This window comes from Amblyomma maculatum, chromosome 1, assembly GCF_055883805.1.
Source record: "Amblyomma maculatum isolate TAMU_Amacu chromosome 1, ASM5588380v1, whole genome shotgun sequence".
NCBI lineage: Eukaryota > Metazoa > Arthropoda > Arachnida > Ixodida > Ixodidae > Amblyomma > Amblyomma maculatum.
The window spans coordinates 115,268,864-115,291,261 of record NC_139344.1 but is presented as its reverse complement, the minus strand read 5'-3'; the positions used below and the strand labels follow the sequence as shown (position 1 = coordinate 115,291,261).

The 22,398-nt window shown below is 44.8% G+C and overlaps 1 protein-coding gene across 1 annotated transcript in view; it reads right to left on the bottom strand.

The window, feature by feature from the left end:
• Positions 1-22,398, bottom strand: part of LOC146203541 (lysosomal alpha-mannosidase-like) — a 434,812-nt gene that overhangs the window by 5,570 nt on the left and 406,844 nt on the right. The window contains exons 15-22 of the mRNA XM_084603104.1: positions 22,176-22,292; positions 20,918-21,047; positions 19,825-19,898; positions 13,309-13,518; positions 11,574-11,692; positions 6,987-7,100; positions 4,678-4,765; positions 2,581-2,667 (exon numbers count right to left, since the gene is read on the bottom strand). Coding sequence (XP_084459230.1) covers positions 2,581-2,667; positions 4,678-4,765; positions 6,987-7,100; positions 11,574-11,692; positions 13,309-13,518; positions 19,825-19,898; positions 20,918-21,047; positions 22,176-22,292 — 939 coding nt within the window. The remainder of the gene's footprint in view (positions 1-2,580; positions 2,668-4,677; positions 4,766-6,986; positions 7,101-11,573; positions 11,693-13,308; positions 13,519-19,824; positions 19,899-20,917; positions 21,048-22,175; positions 22,293-22,398) is intronic.

The window sequence follows — 22,398 nt, the reverse complement described above, 5'->3', positions numbered from 1 at the left end:
GTGCTCTGGTATGGTGGCGCCAGTGATTCTGAACTACCAGAGCCACGGCCGTGAACTTTGCCGTCGCTGTCTAACGAACAGTCCGTGTTATTTTGTGGGTTTCAGCGAATTGAAAACGTTGAGAAATATTTTAAAAGCAGGCAGCAGTATCTTGCGCGGCAACAACCTTTTGCACCGGGAATCATGTGTACGGAGTGAAAAGGATTTCATATGCAGCAGGAGCTCCAAGAAATTATTTTTAAAATACGCCTCAACATTACCAATGGTCCGAAAGCTGCAAAGCACCACGCGCTAAAAAGCTTGCAGAAGCATGCCCCCTCTTTTTCCGCGCACTACGCTGTCACAGGTCTCATGCGATGCACAACTCGTTTCGCCCACTGAGTGGAAAAAAAAAAGAAAAAAAAAAGCCGAGTGGCAAGGAAGTACGCCTGGACCGGTGCATCACCAGATGCAGCATGTGCTCTTCCCGTCCTGCGGAAGAGTTCTTTTTTTTTTTTTTAAAGGGGTCCTCCTATTTATTTATTTGTCTTTACCCTCAGGGCCGTACAGAACCGACGTTGCCCGACTGACGTTGCCCAGCTGTCCTCGACGATCGCTTCTGAGGAATCTAGCATGCCGTAGGGAGATTAAGTGCTTGATTGTACGCTTGCTTATATTGTTTTGTTTATCTCCGTACATTAAAATGCCAGATTACATGGGTGTCAAATTGAATCCTCTCCCCCTGCCCCGCCGCAAAAAAAAAAAAAAAAAACGAAGAGAAAATAAAACGAAAGGCCACCAGCAGAAGCGCTCGCGCGTGTACGATGCGATGAGCTCAAAGCGCTGGCGGCAGAAAAATGCGCCTCCTATCAGACGGCAAGAACGGGTAGCGGCTGTATTCGCCTTGCTTTTGGTTTATTTTGTGTCTATCATGTGCTGCGCAAGACACGAATTGGCCGAAAAAAAGTCCCTTGTAACGCGCTTGCTGCCAATTGAAGCGCGCATTCTAACCTCTCTCCGACTAGCAAACATCCGTTTAATTTTCAGTCATATCAACAACATTTCTATAGCTATTGTGGCAGCCGTATAAACATCTGTACAACCTTCCTTTGACCGCAATTCGGAGCCTGCCGGGAGACACAGCATGCTGACTAACGTGATTCGCGCAGCGCGGGCCGCTTCGAGACGACGGGAAAGTTCCGCCGCGCTTACGAGGCGGAGCCACTTGTTGCGCTCAAAGCTACAGCGCACGAGACTACTACGCTGCCTGCAGTGTAGCAAGTTCAAATTTTTTTTTTAAATTACAACTGTCGCAGCTTTCTCCGCTGAAAGACTGATGGCGAACAGAAGTACCAATTATTGGCCGCAGATTTAAGAAATAAAAGATGCAGCTTGCATCTATCATTTCTACTGTAGTGATAACGCACGGTACACGTTTCACATCCAGTTTCTAGTATATCCGGTAGCCCAATGCTTACGTGAGGCTTTTAAAGCATTTTAGACAGCCCAGACTAAACGTTACGGTGCAAAGGCCGTTCGCGATCCCTTTCACTGACCTGCCTGTCCAAAGCACGGATAAAAAGACACAAGTATTCAAGCTTGTGGGCTTTATCACATCGACATAAAGCCCTCAGACAACGAAATTTACTTTCCGCAAATGCTAAGCGCATTTCTTGCATCATAAAAACACACGCTAATTTTTATGTCGCCTCGATCGAACAAGCTGACACATGAAAGCTATACTCCAGCAAATGCCACCATTCTGGGCTAAGAGAGCCCATGAACGCGACAAGGAAGATCATAAATTGGTATACGGTGCTTCGCCGTTCGTGTAGCGCGGCGATTCAGGCTACCCCACAGCCAATTGAGAAGGTAAGCAAGGAATGGAGATTCACCGTGGGGAGATCGTACTGCTAATCTCTGCTTATAGATGGCGCTTTTAAGACATTTTTTAGGGTGCGAAGGTACAGAGGCACCTTATTTATTTATTTTTTTGGCATAATAATGTATTGGTGGCCAGCCCCTTTGCAATATATATATATATATATATATATATATATATATATATATATATTGCAAAGGGGCTGGCCACCAATACATTATTACCATCATCATTATCATTATTTGGCGGGTGTAGCGCTTGTTAACATTGTCATTACAATGCTGAGCCATTGCGCCACTCGCAAGGCATGTGCGTGTGTGCGTGTGCGTGTGCGAGTGCGAGTGCGAGTGCGTGTGCGTGTGTGTGTGTGTGTGTGTGTGTGTGTGTGTGTGTGTGTGTGTGTGTGTGTGTGTGTGTGTGTGTGTGTGTGTGTGTGTGTGTGTGTGTGTGTGTGTGTGTGTGTGTGTGTGTGTGTGTGTGTGTGTGTGTGTGTGTGTGTGTGTGTGTGTGTGTGTGTGTGTGTGTGTGTGTGTGTGTGTGTCTGTGTGTGTGTGTGTGTGTGTGTGTGTGTGTGTGTGTGTGTGTGCGCGTTTAAGGTCGGGAAAACAGCTAATGAAATCTACCTTACATATCCTGTCAAAGGCTACCTCTAACAAATGCCCCATTAGTTGAGCATGCAGTATCCGAGCTGTTCACAGTCCTCTTCGTGGACCTCTTACCATTAATTCCAGTTCGCCCTCATGCAAGCTGCTTCCGCCTTGTGGTCTGTCCGGGAACACTGTCAACTGGAGGTCGTGCGACTCGTTCTGAAAAGACGAAAATAATAACTCATGTTTGTTTGTTTTCACTCAACCAAACTCCGCGACTCAAACATTATGCTCGCGTGTGAATGATGACTGCGTACAGATGAGAGGGCATCAAAGGCCCCTACAATAGTAACTGTTAGTGCTCTATAAAAAGCGCGGTACGCCGTAGAGTGCTGTGTCCTTTCAAGGCATGCCATTAACGACGAAAAACCATCGATAGTACTGTCGATACTATCACTGGCTTATCAATATTAAAATGTATCAATAGCAAAAAAAAAAAAAACTATCAATAGTACTATCGATATTATAAAATCACGTAGTGTATCGCGCGTAATCACTATATCATAAGCGCAGCGACATTTTGTAGACGATTTTACTGGACACAGTGTGGAAAATAGACCCACGTGGTAGGAAGTCCCGCAGTCGCCTTCTACGAGCTTGTGTAACCGAAACGAGCAGCTTTGTTAGAGCGCTTATGGCTTAATGTGGCTAAATGATCGCTATTCTTCTCTCTTTCTCTTCGGTTCTTCCATGTATGTCCGACAAAGCGTCCCTTTACATAATATAACACGGTCGCATGATGAGGCATGTTTGGTTGGAGGGAACAAGACCATTCAATAAATACCAAACGGCGTGTACATCACGCACTTCTTAGTTTTGCGCGTTTTTTATTGTGGCTTTAACATAGTCAATACGATAACATGAAAATAAGAAGCTTAATTTCTAGCCTCTAACGTAAAAGTTATTTGAACAGTTAGTGATAATTAGCGCAAATGCGAAATGCTGCAAACTATATTCCCACCTCCACAAAAGGCTACTATCGTAATATAACAACGCAGAAAGAACAAAGGCCGCATCAAACTGCAAGCACAGACAAGGTAGGCGAGCAACAATTTACATTTCTAGAGGCCTGGCCAAAGCTCCACAACACTACCCTCTGGTGTTGTTTTTAAGTGTTTATATGTTCCGGCAATGTTGGTACCAGCTTGACACGCATTCACAGCAGCTGGGAAGACAGTTTCACACAGTAGCAACAGCCTGAAGTGTAACGTTTGCTGTTCATTTATAGCGGAAAGAAAACCATTGCCGATGTGCATAACCGCGCTGCAATGATGTTTATTGGGTTTTTAGATTTGAAAAATGAAGACACCGACAACTAAATTTCTTGGAATGATATAACATTTAGTTAGCGTTGATTATTACATTAGTGATGGTCATATTTTGCTAATAATTTGTCTTTCGCCAAGCAGTTGCTGCAAAACTGCATGAACTGAGTGCTATGATAGTGAACTACCGCAATATGTCTGGCACTAACCCTAGTCAACAATTGCTGAACTATCAGTGGCACATTCACTATCAAATGCTAGAGAACGATCGTAATGCTGTCGACAGTAATACTATCGATAGTCTTCTTGCGATATCGACAGTTTCAAGAAAGAACTACCGACGCCATGAATAGTCAGTTTATCGATAGAGTTGAGTCACTGCGATTCGTACGCACAGTATGTATCGACTGTAGTAGGACAGAACTTAAAAAAAAAAAAAAAGCACTGGATAACTACATGTGTTGTTACTGCGTGTGTGTTAGTGCCCTAAACAGTAAACAAAATCGATTTTTATACTTGACTATACCAAACAAGCCAGGGGCTTCGATGTCTGTGAGCTGATGGTTTGGTCTTATGATTAGCTTTTTATTTAGGTAAGCAAAATTATTTAACACCGAGCTACGTTATCTCGCGGAGGAATTGTGTATGGTGCTGACTACAGACTTCAATTCTACTCGACTATAGACCGCGTCACTTCTAGAGTTTATCATACAGGGGGACATCAGCGATCTCCCATCTAGCAATTAAAAATCACTCTCGAATATTAAAGCATCTTCGTCAATCAATCGCCGTTTTTTATGTCTGTCGCTATGTTTCGCGAGAAGTGTGTGCAAAATCAGGACTCCCGCATTAGAGCAGCGGTGATCGCAGGCTGCTGAGTGAACCCAGCAGCAGCCCCACTCACCCTGAGGTAAATCCAAGAGACCACGGGGTAGTAGTTGTACGTGGTTGGCTCCACGATGGCCTTTGTCCAAGGTCGCTGAGCATTTCTCCTGCGCGATGTCAATGAAACATTGTGAAGCAGCGCAGAGGTGTCGTGTCGCGCAGTTCTTCGGACCTAGCCAAGACCAGGGGGCGACCGCCTGTTGCAGCGAATAGTCGACCAAGAAAACGCCGCTGCCAAGAAGTACGTATAGGGCACGCTCTATATACGTAGGCTTAGAAGCTTGCAGTTGTAAGAATGTAAAAAAAAACAAGTGGGAAATGTGCATTCAGTAAACGAACAAAAAAAGGTCAACAGTCACACAAGCGGTGATCAGTGTCACAGAAGATCAGCGTGCCTCGAGACATGGGGTAGGCCCTGCATCGAAATAGTCCAAAATGGCGTAGGCCTGCGAGTAGGGAACGGAAGTGTGAACCATCTCCTCCCATTTCTGCTCCCCTCCTGGAAACCTGGTTAGCCATGCCGCAATTCCCTCTTCCCCTTTTACACCTTCAAGGCCTGCACACATCTTCTACGCCCTGTCAGCCCCTCCCCGTCCTTAATGAAGATGCATCTGTCTTCGCCGATGTTAATTATAGTCAAGTAATAATGCACAGACAAAGTTACGTAGAAAAAGTGCAGCACGTTACGGGCTGGAACTTTGACGAACCTGCCCTAGCATGCGATGGTATATTTCATGGCCTCCATGCCCTTCTTACCCCATTTTGCCATGCCATTTACTCTGTTGCTGTAAACGTAGAAAGCGAAAATCTCGCCGCGGGTCTTCGCATTATCTATGTCAAAGTCGCGTGTTCGACGTCGACCGCTGAGGCTTGTTTTTAGCGCGCCTAAACTGAACCTTGCTACGAAATTTATTATCTCAAGGTGACTAGTTCACAAATCATCTGATATTCATTGCAAACGTAGCTACGGAAATTATTGTTATTTGTTTCGTGCTCAAACATTGAAGCACCGTACGTTTGCACCTGCACCCAATGGTCAAAACTGGAAGCTGGTATTAAGCTAGCTTGCTAGCTGCGTGCATCCTCTCAGTCGGCTAAAAGCGCCGTTAAATGCGTACGACGGATACCGATCTTTCTGCGCATGGCATGACAGCCCGCCACTGCATTATAAAAAGGCTCTCCTAACTACGACAACAACGAAATTCCGTCAGTCGAAGCAAGAAGCCAGTGCAGTGCGTGAACGGCTACTTCCCCAAGGTTGGAGCCATTACATATGCAATGTTTCTGCACTTTCTGCCCAGCTCGTTAAGGGTCTTTGTAATTTTAATTTTGCATGCTTCTCTACTTCTGGCAGCCAGGCTGAGATACAGAATGAAATTTCGCTCCCTTCTGGGGCATTTTTAGTCCTCCTCACCAACGGAAAAGCTAAAAGAACATCGTTTGTCATTAAAAAAGAGAAAAAGATACATCTGTGGATCAGAAAAAGTAAGAATGGGTAATAATCCGTACAGCCTGCGAATGGAAAAAGCCGACTAAGGGATTAAGGTCGAGAGGATTGGGCGAACGAGCTCTAGTTGTCCAACCTGTCAAAAATATCGATCTTAAGCCCCACATTCAAAACAGCGAAAACAGATCAAGAAAAATTATCTAATATATAACCTTCGATGCATAAACAGAAGACAAAACGTACAAAAAGAATGCCGGTATTCTTAGGCTCTCCTACTGACCAATTTGTTTATATCTTTCTTCTTTTTTGATGTTGCACCTTCGGACTTGCTTGTGCGAAGTATGCACGCAATACGCGCAAGGTAAAAAAAGCAGCAACGCAACGCATTTCCTACCTCTTTGACGGTCCACTACGAAAAGCACAGCTTGCAGACGCTATGTACACGATAAGGAAAAAAAGCCAACCTTCTTCAGTAGTATACATCGGCATTTTGTTAGCTCCGGCTGCTGCAAGATTTACCAGGGCACGCGTTCCACGTTGCAACAGCCCGAACAGTGTGCTCTCCAACCTTATGCAAAGCGTGCGGTGACGAAAGCGGTGTTGCATTGTTTTTTCGCCTTTCACTAGTTTCTAAATGTGTATCCACAAAACTCCCATTACTTTCGTACTTCCGTTGCAACAGCCATGAAAGTTCACACCCGAAAGGCCTACGTGTTTTCCTGTCCGCATGATAACTTCAGCGCTCCGTTGAACTCAACCAGCGAGGCTTATTGACGGGACGCCGCCTCTCCGTTAGAAAAAACAAACAAACAAACAAACGAACAAACGAAGCCAGAAAGAGCGATAGTTCGAAAAAAAAAAAAAAAAACTTCAGTTCTCACACTCTCTTGATGTTCTGGCGTCCATTGGAATCGGTGAAGAAGGTTCCGTTGTTCCAGATGGATGTTTGGAATCGGGAAATGATCTCCTTGCCGCGGCTGGGTTCTCGGCCTTCGCTAAAGAATAAAATTGGAAAGAAAGTGCAGAAAAAAAAGCACAAACAAAAAGGATGAGCAGTGCTCTTGCGTTCATGAACGTAAACAGCAGGTTGAAAAAAAAAAGAAATGTAGAGCCGCGACATACACATTTCTCTGCGCCTCTTAAGGAAATTTCCGCAAAGGTACTTACTCACAACTGAGGCTACTCTCAGTTTGATACGATTTTCTAGCAGTTCCGAGTAACGTTTATGTTTCTTTTACAAAAGAGCACGAAAAAAATTCACCCAAGTAGTTCTTCGTTCGTAATTGCTACAATGAAAGGTGTAGTCAATTAAGTAATTAACAGCATATCAAAACGGGATCTTAGTTTCGTATTCGTAGCGCACTTATTTCTCAGACGAGTTTAGCAGTAACGACAGTTGTGGCCGCTTGTTTAAATGGAGGAAAATAGATTTAGCTCGACAAGCAAAGAGAGAACGCAGCCCCACCCTGTGAGTGGGGGTGTGATAAACAAGAGCGTCCCTTCACTGCAGTGTCTGCCGCGTTTGAAGCCCTGGTCATAGAGCGTAAAGCGGCCCTGGCGCGAGAAACAGAGGGAAGTTCTACATTGTGAAACCGCGCGCAGCTGAAATAGCTCTGGTCGCGTTCACAGTTGACGGCGGAGAGCGTGCTGATGGGGATGCTACAAATAACACAAGAAAGAAGGTTGGGGTAATGAAACAGAAGGGCAGGAAGGGGTCGACAGTAACGACAAACACTCTACCGCGGGGCTCCAGTGTTTGGCGCAGAATTTCGGGCTTATTGGAAGGCTGTGCGATTCGTAGATTATTACAGCGGGGCACCAAGCATACAGAAAGAAGAAGGGAGAACTGAAAACGGGAAGAGGATTGCGCTGCGATGTGGCGTATGCTCAGCTGTGAATACTCCGTTGCAAGTTAGCGCGTGCTCCCTGTGCTGTGCTGTTGTGTGCCCCGTTCGTGTTCGCTGTCATCGTATTGGCCTCGAGATCGAGCAGAGTCGCCACCTTGCGGCTCAGCGGCGAAACCTACTCAGTGTGGATGCGTTTTCGCGTCGCGTGCCATCCCGCAGTGATTTACGCGCGCGCATGCGGCGTGTACAGGAGTGTATTTGTTTTTTTTTTTCGCAGTTCCTGTGAGCTTTTGCTTACCTATATGCCTCTTGCAAAATAAATATGAACAGTCTATATAACCCCACGCTTCATTAAAAAAAAATACTTGTCCGTATCGAGCATGTCATGCTTGGATAAGGACATCATCCATCGCGGTCTTCGGCGCTTGAGATCCTTTGACATGCAATGTCTCAAACGAAGTGTTACTGTCGTTACCGCCGTGTCAAAGCAAAACAGGTCGTTGCCGTCAATAAAAGTTAATGCAAACGCTCAGAAATCGCATATTCCCGTTTCTGTTTGGAATACCGCAGCTACTAAAACATATGCTACCGCAGACTGCTTCATATAGCAGAATGCAGTTCGAACAGACCACGCTATGCCTGCTATGCCGTCTGTATGCACGATATAGTTGTTTGAGTACATCTCTCTCTCTTTTTTTCTTTTAAACCTCTGTCTCGGTGTCTCAATGGACTGCTGATTTCGAGAACGGGGGATGCAATCACAACCGTTTCGAAAGGCGTCCTCTGCTGTGGGATTTGACTGCACAATAAACAATCCCACGTGGTAAATGTGGTGTTAATAATGAAAAAACAAAAACAAAAACGACACCAAAACCAGCCTCTGCAATCATCCGTCATAGCCGATGCCGCTTTCATGCGTTAAACCCGGGCCAATATGCATTTCTTTTTTTTTTTTTGTTGTTGTTGAAGGCTTCTGTGCATCCGTAAAAGTTTTAGTGAGCACATTTTGCTTCAGAGAAATGCTTGAATGTTTGGGAAATATTCCCTGCACCTAATTGTTACCCTAAATATTATATAATACACCTAGATCAATGTACTTTACTGGTAGCCTATTATAACCATTATAATCCCTTTTCGTCCAAGTGCTGTCTTCCGACAAAACTCGTCACTTCTGACAAGGGGAGTAAAACAGCTCCATGCGGGCTTAAATATCAGTGTTTAGTGTTTAAATACATTTTTATAGTCGCATGATAAGATATGACCTCCATTTCTTTCGGAATAGTTTTATATCCGGCATCATGTTTTGGAAGCAACCCTAATATTTTACTTCGCATAAGATTTAGTCACTGCTAAATATTAGTGATAAAGAAATTTTCAGCCTGTAATATTGCTTCCCAGAACATGACAGTGCCCATGCGCTGTTTATAACGATGTCTTCGTACCGAGTAATTCGTAGCTTGCACTTTAACGTTACTGAAAATTAATCGCTGATTATTGTAAATTCTGTCAAGTGTGTAAAAGTTCTCTCACATGGTGAAATTTATTCGCATTGCAAAACAAAATAATTACACTACTAATTTACCGTTATATAATAACATCACACACATCAGAAATCCCTTATACTTTCCTCGCTTTCAAGAAATCATTTACAGTTAGTGGCGCATGCAGTAATACACTATCACATTCTATGTCAGTGGCCGCAAAAAGCATCTCGGCAAATTCAATCCACTCAGCGCTGTACACGTGAACAATCAGCTTTCCTGTGCGGCGAGGGTTCCTGTATATTGTCGGCGTGATCTCATTTTTGGGGAATACTTGTGCGTGGTTGTCTGGGCCAGAGTTGATGTGCACTCAGTCTAAAGCAACTCGCCATGCAGTGCGCTGCCAATGCTACATTTAACCTGCGTAATCCTCGAGTCAAGTACGATATAATGAACCAGGCTTTCTCGATACAATCTAAATTACTACAGGTCAGAGCACGAACCTTGCATCTGCGTGGGCTTGACACTAACTTCGCCGGTCTCACTCGCATGAGACACGCGCGAACTGTTTAAAAGTCGATAAGAAAAACACAGCTGTCATTAGGCAGGCCCAAGCAGTAGGCGCGTGAGCGCGGTACAGCGCAAGAAACGTGCAAAGTAAATCTAGAAGACTGGTGGTTGCGTGCTTTGTTTTCCTAAAATTCGCTCTTCTTCTGCTGCATTGGCGAAATCCTTCGATTTTTTTCTGCAATATTGCATAAATACTGCAGAAGACACGTTTTCATCGCCAACAAACCCGCCGTAAACTCGGAAGCAGACCTACGCAACGTGCGTTTCTGCGAGCGCCGCCGGCTTCCGATCCACACTACCGGAGTGACGGTGGCGCCACCTCTAGGTCGATCTCGCGGTGAATAGGCTTTCGGGAACTACATGCCTCGACCGACGCCCGAACTAAAGGAAACTATACTAAAGCTCTGCCCCCTGTACGCACGAAACCCAGCGGTTGGGCGCATCAGAGTGAGGTGTTATCACGAACTCAAGATAGCTCAGCGATGTGTACCAATTAACGGACGAGTATAGAACTACTTTATTTTTCTTCCCCAGCCTCTGCTGCGCATAGCACAATTGAGCGCATTTTGTAAGTCTGTGCGACAGCCAAAATAGGAGTTTTGATTCTCCCGACTTCGTAATTACACGCTCATCAAAGTGACACGAAATTGAACATTACTTTTTCTCGTATAAGCCTTCAGGGCGTTTCAAAGTTTCTTACAAGCGCTAATACTTGGGTCGTACAGACTAAACGAGGACTACCTTATAAGGGAGTTGAAAGGGCGCGAAAGTCCTCCGGCGCACTCCTCAATAAGGCCACGATATTCTTCCCAAAGTCTCGGGGTCGATTTCGATTACTAAAAATATAGATTACCTAAGGTTGGCAACGGAAGCAGATTCTCTCTTAAAAAAAAAAAATGGGAAGTTCTTGAAGGTACTAAGATTTTAATCAAAGATCAATGTCCTCTAATTGCTAACCTCAAGGTTCCGCACTTGAAGGTGCCAGGTAAAAAGTCTCCTTTCATTGCTCATCAAATGAATATTGTTTGAGTTGGGAAATTCTTCTGTCGTTAACGTAGAGCATTCCGCAGATTTAGTGGTCGGTGGATTCAGGCAGCATACCTTGCTTCCATTAGGGTACAAATACCAGTGGTACTCGCCATTAGGCTTTTAGCTCATGTGTACCTTTTCGTATCGCAATTGTAGATAGTTTAGAAAATATCGGTACACAGACGTCTCTGAACCCAAAGAGGTCCATAAGAGAGTCGAGCTTCTGAAGAACTTTTGGAAAGGGTCCGGGTGTTCCCTCTCCAAGCGACTGGGCTAAGCTGGAATATCTCACGATTTCTTAAAAATAACGTTCGGGCAAATGAAAACATTTGTTCGATTTATCCATTAAAACAATTTCATATTTAAATGAATTATTCAAAGGCGGAAATACCACTGCAATATGGGCGTTGGGTGCAAAGAGTTTATGCAAAGCTCGGCGCAACGAAATCATCGCAATGACAGTCGCTGGCACGAGCACAAAAACACAGGTATATCGAAGCTGTAATCGCCGTCGAGCGTATGACCAGTGTGGGCCAAATACCTAAACGGGATAGGTCCGATGACCCAGTCGAACTCTATGAGATCTTCGTCCTTGTAGAGGCGGATCACTTGAGAGGCCCAATCAGTGAACGTTTGATGAATCTCTTGAACCAGGGGACCCTGTGCAGGTGAAAAATGAAGACTAACTGACGCTGCTGCGTTTTGCACACGACAAACCAGTTTCAAAAATAAAAATCTGAATTAATGCCTGCTCCATTGGTTGAAACTTTTAACTTCTGCACACTTTAAATGAATATCTGTGGCTAAGGTATCACAGTTGTTACCAATATTAGGAACGCAGTAAATGTACAAGATTAAGGCGATAAAGCTACTGATGTTAATGATCGCACGAGTGAAACACGATTCTTTTTGTGTTGAAAGCACGCGAAGATGGTGAATGGCATCAGCGTTAAATTGGCATGTGAACAAAATCGCTCCGGTTAATAGGAAAAAAAAAATTTACTTTATCACTTCAATCTGACACATATTTATGTCTGCGAGCAATCGCCGTTTTCACTGTTTCTTCGACTTCATTCTATATTTATTACAAGAATATCTCAAAAGCTCGTTATCGCAACGCTTTCCAGCTCCTACTAGTCAGATTTGTTCGAGCGCCGAAACCATACCTTCCTTGTTATACTTCAGCCCTGCACTGTTGTGTATCCAAAAATAAGACTCATTGATTTGTAATTTTTGTGTTTTCGCGTTTTAGGCCTCATAAACATGTGCCATATTTGCGCGCACAAGCCCAAGAATATTTCCTACAAATATATGCTGGCCTGTGCCATATGGGTAAATGCGCTCTAATCACAAACATTAAAAGTGGCCAATACGGAGCTTTAAAAGCTACAAAAGTCCAAAAATGAAATGCACGTGTTGTCACCAGCTCTTGCCTGATTCTCAAGCAAAATTCACTAGTCTACTCAGTGGTTGTGCGCAGATGCTAGAGGCTAGGTTCTACCGCCATTCGATTGGAAACAGTGGCAAATCACCTAACGGCGAAAAAAAGAAAAGATTACATATTTTCACCAATATCCTTCCACCGAACGGCGAAAAAAAAAAGAAAAGATTAGGTATTCTCACCCATATTCGCGTAGTTTGCTGCGAGACAAACGTCTCCATGCTAACAAAAAAAAAAAAAAGGGGGGGGGGGGGGGGGGACGAGGCCGGAACATCAATTATTACTGCGAACAATATCTGCGTTGAGGTTTCCCCGTGTATCCATAGCGTACCGGGTTACCCTCATAAGAAAAGCGAAAAAGCAGCGAAGAGTCACGATTGCCTTCGGATATGTGCCTCGTATATTCAACGCACTGAGATCGATGACCGGCTTCAGAAGCACAGGTAAAACTAATATACTCTACGTACATACTGGGCAATTCGGACGTGCCTACGTGCAGCAGGCAGGGGCCAGAGCGAAGAAAAAGAGCAAGGAATGCAATCGTCTACAAAATAAATCTCACAAATTTTTACTGAAACAGTGTTGCGCAGACAAATTGAAGAAGCTCACAGAAATCGTACAACGGGAGTAATATGAACTGTGCAGCTACAGGAAATATATTTTGCTTGCTTCGGGGCAAATTTCAAGAAGCGCGTATGCGAGCACACTTGGAATTCAGTGTTGAATATGGAATTACCATAACAGCAGACCTGCATGGATGCATGCACTTATTAAACTGAAGTTGCATCCTTGCTGTTCTTTAAGGCGCGGCCACTTAGCGAGCAGAGCGGCATACCTTGACAAGCGTGTAGTTGACCCTGCGGCCTAGGTCGGTGGGCTGGTCGTCCGCAGGGTTGAAAGAGTAGGCGCCCGAGGGCTTCTCGACAACACCCTCGTAAGCCATGTACGCGAACAGCGACTGGCGGAATGGCACCTCCAAACCCGTGTTCAGCAGCATCACGCGGCTCAGCAGGCCCGTCACGGGATCGACGAACAGCCGGTACTTCTGCTCAGATTCGTCACAGAAACAATACACGAGTTATCATTTGCATTCGTCTCTGGCGGTGGCGTATAAGGATCATTTCCCCCAACGATCATTCATTTGTTTCCTCCTCTGAACAGTAATTGTTACCCCCATAGTTTGCTCGCTTTCAAGTACTGTTGGTTTCTTTCGTGCATCACACCACGGGTGAAGCTCAGAATCTGACCATCTTTTCACTTTACGGGTCTATGGCGCGTGAATGGCTTTGCTTCCGAAATTACACTTTCGCCCATCTTAGCACGCGTCACTATCGGGGGTCTTTGAAAAGCGAGAAAAGCGAAACATCGAATGAATGGAAAAGGCGCATTAAAAAATACACCTAACTTCATGTTCCGGCTATTTCGCCCATCGTCGTATACAGTCGTGCCCCGTTAATATGGATGACCCGAATTATGGACAGTTTTTCTGGGGACAAAACTTTTTCAGTGTATGTATGCCTCGTTAATATGGAAACTCGCTGTCTGGACAATGGACAGGGGGAGAATGCACACGGCCCACTTGGACCCATATATTTTTGTCTCGGTAATATGGACAGTGCTTGAAAAAAAGCAGAGGAGTCCGAACGCAAGTTAAAGAAGGGCACGCCGCCCGCGAACCTACGCTATAGTGCTCTAGAATATTGGGCAGTGTGACGACCGCGCGCGAAATGCATGGGAGCGTGGGGCCGCTTTTGCGATGACGGAGGCGCCGCAGCGCAGAGGGCGCCACCAGCAACTGGTGTGTCAGCCGTCTGGGCGCCCGCGTATGCGCGCTGCGCGGTGGGGCGGATCAGTACGTTCTTTTTCGCTTGTGCCTCGTCTCGACCTGCTAGTGTCAACATTTTAGAAATATGCCGACTAACGGGGCTCAGTACTTTTAGCGCTCATCTAATATATTTTCCATTTTGGCCCTCGGCAACACCTCGGGGAAGCAACATGACAGTAGTTAGGAGTGCTCTTGGGCTCCGAAGAAAACAGCTTGGAGAGGGGCGCGCGCACGAATTCAGACTCGCACAGCACGGTTCATTCGCCGTACAGCTTGAGTTAGCATTCCTAAAGCACCTAATTCGCGTTTTGGAATGTAGTTGTTGTGAAAAGAGGGCGGTGTGGAGCCAGGAAGAAGTCAAAGCGTGCAACACATGCGTTCGAGCGCTGAATAAATACAGCTGGTCATCAGTAACCAATTATTAAGTCCAAAATGGTATATTCCGTTGATTGACATGCAAGCCATGCCGACTACATTGCGTCACCTGAAAACACTAGAAAAGTGGGCATTGCAGATCGATTGAATTAAATATAGAGTATCCCGCTGAAGGTAGATGATAGCAAGGAGATGAACAACGAACGACAAGCAGGTAAACAGGCTATTGAATAACAGAACACAGTGGGTCTGGAAACGTGGAAGAAGTAGGAGGTAAAGACCACACACAAAAAAAAAAAGTGTCGCCTAACAGGGAGAGAGAAAGGGGTGTGTGGGAGGCATGCGGCATATCGTGAATAGAGCGAGCATGAAGGTGAATAAAGGGTTGAAATTTTTGTGCGGCACGGCAAACGTACGACTCAGAAAGCGGACAATTAAAAATAGAGACATATGAAAGGCAATAAAGAAAAACGGAAACAGCCGAGCTTAAAAACCAATTGAAGCCATGGGAAGCCGAAAGCAGTGCACAAACAATGAGGCTACAATTCGGGCGTGCAATCGAACGCGTGTAGAGGTATGACTGTCGATATTTAGGAGTCAACAACTTAGTGAAAGTGTACGTTAATCTAAGGACAAACCTTTTTTTTTCTTTCAATAAACTAGAATTTCTTGTAACGGATGGCTTTAAATACCCGGAGATGCGTGTTTACTTAAGGCGTTTAATCTCAATGCGTTATAGCTTGACGGTAACTCAATTGTCCCAGAAAATGTTTTCATTCTAAGTATTTTTTTTTTTTATTCTGCGTGCTCAAGCAACAGGCAATATGCAAGTGATTCTTACCCCCAGAAAATCGCTCTAGGGATGTTTTGGTGCACATACAAAATGAAAAAGAAAAAGAATAGCTTTGAAAAAAACAAACAAAAACGACGCATAGAGGACGCAGATGCTGTAGTATGCGCGTAATTCGCTGCCGCTAGACCATTATTATAACGTCAAAACGTTTAGTTTACTATATGGCGGGATTTTTGATCAGCTTTTAACACTCTGCGAAAGAGGTTGTAAGACCGGCACTCGGTTTCTCACCATGAACAAAAGCTGCGCAATAGGCTCGAAGCTAGGTCACAGTTTGCCCAACAATTTGACTCGAGTGGTCTTTCTGGACTCGTGCGCAATTCATATTTCGCAACATTCCTGTAGAGTGTTGAAGCTGAAACATTTTATCTGCTTGGAACAGAAAGCTTACACTTGAAGTAATGAAATTTCATGTGCTTTTGCGGCTTCGCTTTTTGCTAGGTCAAAGAAACGCGACAACAGTTCCCAAAGGAAAATATATTTAAATTTCCTTGGAAGTATTTCACGTGTAATATCAACCTTGTTATAATTTTCTTAGGGAAACAATTATAGCCTGATTAGCTCTGTAAAGAGTAGTCGCCAAGTCGCCCCATTATAGTCCTTTAACTAGTACATTCGATTACTCATATTTCGTACCACACACTCGAAAATAAACACGCATTAGTGTCCGAATTTGAATTTAACCTTATATTAATTACTTGCTTATTAGGTGCTCTTCATTTGTTTCGCATTTTCCGTTTTCTCTCGGTGCGCGACAAGAACCGCAGTACTTGCCAAGGTGACACGCAATTATAAGTGTTTTTTTTTTATTTGCTCTGTACATCTGCCATTGATATGCTATTAAACGCCCACACTCAAGTGCCCACTATAACCGCATTCCTTCGTAAGTGACTGGTTTAATTTTTCGTATTTTATTTGAAGCATTGCCCTAGCTGTACTTGACTTTTTTTTTTTTTCATCTGTACAACTGTTTCACCCTTTCGTGAGCGGCACGTAAACAATTGTCCGTGACATATGTATTTGTTAATCGCTAACAAAAAATAAATCCTTGAGTGGCGTATATGTTCATTTATTTTCGCCGGTACCCAGTGCAATGCTTCAATTTATATGGTTAAAAATAAATATACTTTGCTCGAGCACTGTAATTTGTGTAAGCGTTGATTAAGGTGCAGAAAGAACACATATTAAGGAGATAAATTACAAATTGCTGGTGATTTAGGATAAACGTTCAGTCATATATTGATAAGCGGAAGCTGCAAAATATAAGCAGGTGTTCGTAAAAGATTCGCAAAGAGCCCTCATAAAGCTCAATTAAGCATTGATTCTCACGTATACTGTTTTCCTCCGCGTATAATACTGCTCCTTACGGGAAGAACGAATACAAAAGTCCGCGCTTCGTTAGAAACAATGCGTACAAATATCTCATCTGACGATTTGTGGCTGTCCGCAGGAATAAAAAACGTTGAAAGAGATTCAAATAGTGATTCAAACATCGCACGCAGCTCTGAAGGAATACCAAAGCGTGCAAGGCGTCTCCACAGAGATGTAAAGGAATTGCATGGATCAGTTTAAGCCCCTGGAATAAGTAGTCTCTTTATTAAATACTGCACCAATGGCGAAGCATTGGAAAATAGCTCCAAACAGAACCGCACCGCTCATCTGTACCTCCGCTGTCCCCGCAGCGGCTACGCGCCGAGCGCCGAACGTGGCACCCCTGTTGCAGGTCGCGCCCTCTCGCGGAAGTCGGTTCTTGTCATCGCAAAAGCGGCCCGCTCTCCGGCGCCGGTCGTCACACTGCCCAATCTTCTAGAGCACTATACCTACGCGACAGCCGATACGGCCGGATGCCTGAACGAGTCCTGTGGGGTTGGAAAGAACCAAAACGGGCGTGTCGCCGTTTTAGAGGGGAGGAAGCGCTAAAGCGAAGAGGAACGTACACAGCAAACCGAGGGTCAGCGTAAGAAAGACCCCGAAAGGGGGGAACCAGAAGATTTCTGGGTGTAGCGGCAGTGCCGCCGCAGTCGGGAAAACAGCCACATGTGGTTGCAATAAATTCTGCTGAAAGTGAACAGAGAGGCCGGTTAAAGCATAAGAAAGAAATGACAGGAAGAAAGACAAACGCCTACAGTGGCGGCGGGAACTGAAGTTTTCTTTCCTAAAGCACAGTATGTGTTCCATGAAGCCGTTAACGCTTTTCGGTGAGAGTTAAGACACACTCACAAAGTAGGGCGACAAAAGAAAGGCGATGCACGAGCACGCAACCGAGACCGGGCGTCCAGTCCTGGACGCGCTTCCCTCTCATGATCCTGGTTTTAGTCCCTGTTGCGCTGCCGAACTGCCACATTTTGCACCTCAGGCCCGCATGTCGGCTTCGCTTTGAGTCAACGATGCACAAGGTCTGAGCTCTTCGTAGTCGGCTAGCCGTCGGTCTAAACTGTACTTCAGCTTGCAGTGTGTTTTATAGGAACACGTAGAAACGGCGCCAAGAAGATGGGATTTTCGATAGCCTTCTGCATAGCAGCTTGTCAACTTCACTCCCTCGCTTCCTTACGGAAACTGTACAAGGCAAAAAAGAAAGTATCAGAAGAACGGAAAGGCAGAAAGTTTAACTAGGCAAGAAAGTGCAAAGCATCAGGAGCCTGTAACCCTCAACCTGAGTCTGGATTTTGGCACGGCGGGAGTTAAACGCAAAAGAACAGAGCTGAACGTAGGCGTGAAGCAAGCAATCTGTGAATACAAGCGGCAAAAGCCATCTCAGTCAATCCAAGCCGTGAGGGACTAGTATCGACAGCTCGGCTGTTTCCCCGCCTCAGAAGAATCTCAAGCACCTACTTAGCAGCTAATTTGCTCAGTGACGACGCCATTTTGGAAGTGGCGGTGAGTAGAGAATCGGACGCTGATTCATCGGCCAGTGAGGAGTTCGTGCTCGAAAGTTCGACCAACACAAAGCCCACCATCACGCGTGTCATGGTACGCGAGTTGCTTCAGACTGCACTACAAAAATTTTCGAAGACAACAATGATAAGGATAATGCACTCAAAATTGCCGGTGTTCTGTCAAATTTTGAGTCCAGTGCACACCGTTATCTACAAAAGCAGCCATTAATTACAATTCTTTTTTTTCTCAATAAAATCCTTCTCGTTTTTATTCATGACTCGTTATTATGGATGACTCGCTTTATGGACAGTTTTGGTCGGAAACCAAAGTGTCCATATTAACGAGGCACGACTTACTTGCTGCGTACTCCTAAACCAATGCGCCAAACAGGACGTCTTTAAGAAATCGCTGCCCATGCTTGAGTTGCTTCAAGCGTTACAAAAGCTCTGTGCCACGGAAGAAGCACTATATATGTTTCCCATCTATTAAATAAATTCTTACATCTCAAACGCATATCTGCTGCAGAGAATATAATGACGACAATGTTTTGCTACGCTCCCTCGTCCAGCAAAAGGTAGTCATGAGCAACATAAAAAGAAAAAAAAACTTTTTGCACAAAATCGTGAATAATCTTGGTATTTCTCTATTAAATGCCGAGACAACCTTTGGATATCGTATATTCCGAAGAAAACTAATAAGAAAACTAAAAAACAAAACACTGTGCTTATCACAGATAATTATGAAGGGATAAATAAATGAATGTTCAAGCTTTGTTTCTTCTCATACTGCTCATAACTGCATACATGTGCACGACCTGTGCGCCTTAGTTTTTGTGCCACCACCCTTTGTATAGTCCGTCGTCAGTGCACACACACGCAAAATAAGACGGACCGCATTAAAGTTCGTACGAAATTTGAAACTAGCAACCTGAAATGCATAATAAAATATTAACCGTTGCTTAGTGCCGCAGCTGCTACATATTTTCGAGGAATGAATACCGACCACGCGCACCACTTCTTGGCAAGTAATTAGTTGATGCTTTTTTTATTGAGTGCGAAGCATGCCTTCGATGACGAAAAGTATCTCGCAAAGCGTTACTTATGAAGGCAACTGAGTTCTCTGAAACTGAAGCAATAAAATGTCACTTATTAAAGTGGGAGGGAAATTGCGCTGCCTTTCACCTCAAATGCGTTGTGCGAACGAATGTTTTCGAAAGGTGAATGAACCAGCGAACGTTTCCTGTGCGCTTGCGAGAGCAAGTTGGCGTCGCCAAGGCAGATCACCAGTTTTTAAAAATACCTTGAATCTCTGAGTTCTCGCACTATTCATCGCCACCAATTTGCAGAGCCCGCCATTGAGCGGCAGCAAGTGTGATCAAGATATCCAGAAATCGCGAATATGCCCAAAAGTTATGCACATACTCCATTGTCTATGGCCGGCGCTTCACTTCCACCGTCGAAAACAGCGCTGCTCTCACTGTCACGAAGAGTGAAACCTGCGTGGTAAAAAGAAACGAAGTGCAGAAATGGCAGCTGAAATCCGTTCGAAAGAGCGGCAGTAAAATTTTGAATGCGTTCAGTAGCAGCGCGAGAACGCGAAACACGGAATGTATAGGTGCGAATACGCAACTGAAAAAATAGTGTAACGCTCTCCATAGAAACTGCGACGATGTGTGCCAGTCGAACATACATAAACTATACTATATAGTATGTGTAATCAAGTCGGGATTTGCGGATAAGTGCGAAAAAATTAGGCGACGAAAGCGGAGTTTTTTCTGCAACAATAGATCTTCCTTTGAAGCACCCGTAGCTCAAAACATTGTAATCAGTGGTTACCATTTGCAAAGAGCCGCTCTTCGCTCTTCTGTTATTACGACTCACTGTGACGTCACGGCTGACAGCTGTCAAGTAATACTGATCGCGGGTTTTGTGATCAGAGGCGACGCTGACTGGCTGCAAGGACAATGAAAAGAATAAACGGAAAATAACGGCCTATATATATATTCAAGACTTTGGCAGTTATGTTCTTGCAGTACAGGCAAAGTACAGGATGGAGGGGGGCGGCATAATGAGCCGCTCTTTCGACAGTTGTCATGAGATGGCCTGTAGAGATCGCGGGTGAGGGATGCAACGGCGTACGTCCACCCCGACAAAGTGCCTGAACGTGGCAAATAAATACGGACAACGAGAGGGAATTTGTTTGGGCGTGTTGGTTCCTCGAAAGAATAGCGCAAATACTGCAAATGTGGAGGCGAACACGACAAGCACCTCTTCCTCTGTAGCGACTGTGCTGTGCTTTCTGTGCGAAAATAGGAACAGCGTCTCCCGCCGCGGTGGCTCAGCGGTTACTGTGATCCACTGCTTTACGACGTTAAACCACTTAAAACAAACTGACCAAATAGGAAAAGCGTGAAGTAAAAGTAAAATTAGGCTAACTATAGTTAGCCTAATTCATCAGCACCAGTAATTTAACAGTAAGAGAGAGAGAGACACTAAGTACGAATACACCCCTCACCTTCGTACTTCCGCAGCTGGTAGGTGGTGACGCCCAAGGGTGGCAGGTGCATCGGAAAGACAATCTCCGTCGTCGCGGCGTTTGTGTTTCGCTCGGGGATGCGGAGCACCTTCCGCTGCACCGGCACGAGCTGCACCATAAGAATGGCGCCCGCGGGCAGCCCGGCTCTCGTATTCGCATCGCCAGTCGCGTTGCGCTTTATGCTTGCAACGAGACACGAAGAATGCTACGCCACTGGTTGAAATACGACATCTACAATTTCCACTCTTGCGTGTATGCAGCCAACGTCAGTCTAAGCCATCTCTCCTCCTCTTGTAATGGTGAATAAATATAGAAAATCGTCGAGAGATGTCGCAGTCCTCGGGACTTCTTCTTATTGTCTTCTTTTTCGGCGTTGAGCCTTAAACCATCGATCAGGTTACGAGATAATTGCGCAAGCGAGGTTTCAATTACGATAAAAGGTGAGTACATTTGTAGAAGAGAATCTTGCAGCGCTGGATACTATTGATTAATTAATGAGCGGGCACTTCAACAAATGCTAATAGTAACGATGCTGGTCCGTTGCTCAAAACGCAAACTAACCCACAGGAACCCCGAACAAGGAGAGTACAAGGCTTCTTTTGTAAAACATATTTTTTTAACGCCTCAGCACTTTTCGGCGTGCAGTGATAACGTGTGAGGAAGTGAAAACAAACTGAAGTAAACAAATGTTTTGTTTAAATGGAAAAAATTGAGCAAGGACAAGTACACGAGCGAGACAGACTCTCTCTGCTGACTTCCATTAAGGAAAAGGCTCCTATGAGAACACTGCAGCATACGGTGTCTTCGTTTGTATGTCCCTTCAGTCCGCCTATATGCTGCTTTGTTTCGAAATCAGACGATCAGTTGAAATCAGGGTGGTGGTCGTGTCTCTATCGTGTACTTGACTTCTGGGCGTTGCTTAAAAAAAAAAAAAAAACTAAAAAAAAACGATATAATTACAAAATAACCCAAGCAGTCCGTTTTGTAAAGGACCTCCTACAAAACTTCGTTCCAACTTCAGCTCCAATCAGCAGCGAATAGCGCAAAATTTCGTGCTGCAATAACTGCCCATTCTAAAGTAGACTATAGCGCTGCCTCCAGGAGCAGTAGAGCAGGTGCAGGCAGCGTACTTATTACCCATAAGTAATGGGTGAACCTATGCAGAGAAGGTTACCACCTATACCTATATGCCCAGAAGGTTACCACATAGCATGCAGAAAAAAACGGAACCCCTTACCTGCGCTTCTACGACCTGACCCGGCAGCTCTTTGACTTCGTAGCCGTCGCCCGAAATTGGCAGCCTCGCATAGGTTCTCACAGGAGTCGACAGGGGGTTGTACACGAACACGAAGAACTGCACAAACAGGGCCAACAGAGCGAAAGTGTCGGCTAATAATATGTCAGACGTAAGACGTGCCGCAGGAGTCTTTTATTAAGCACATGCTATAAAGTCGCGTTGA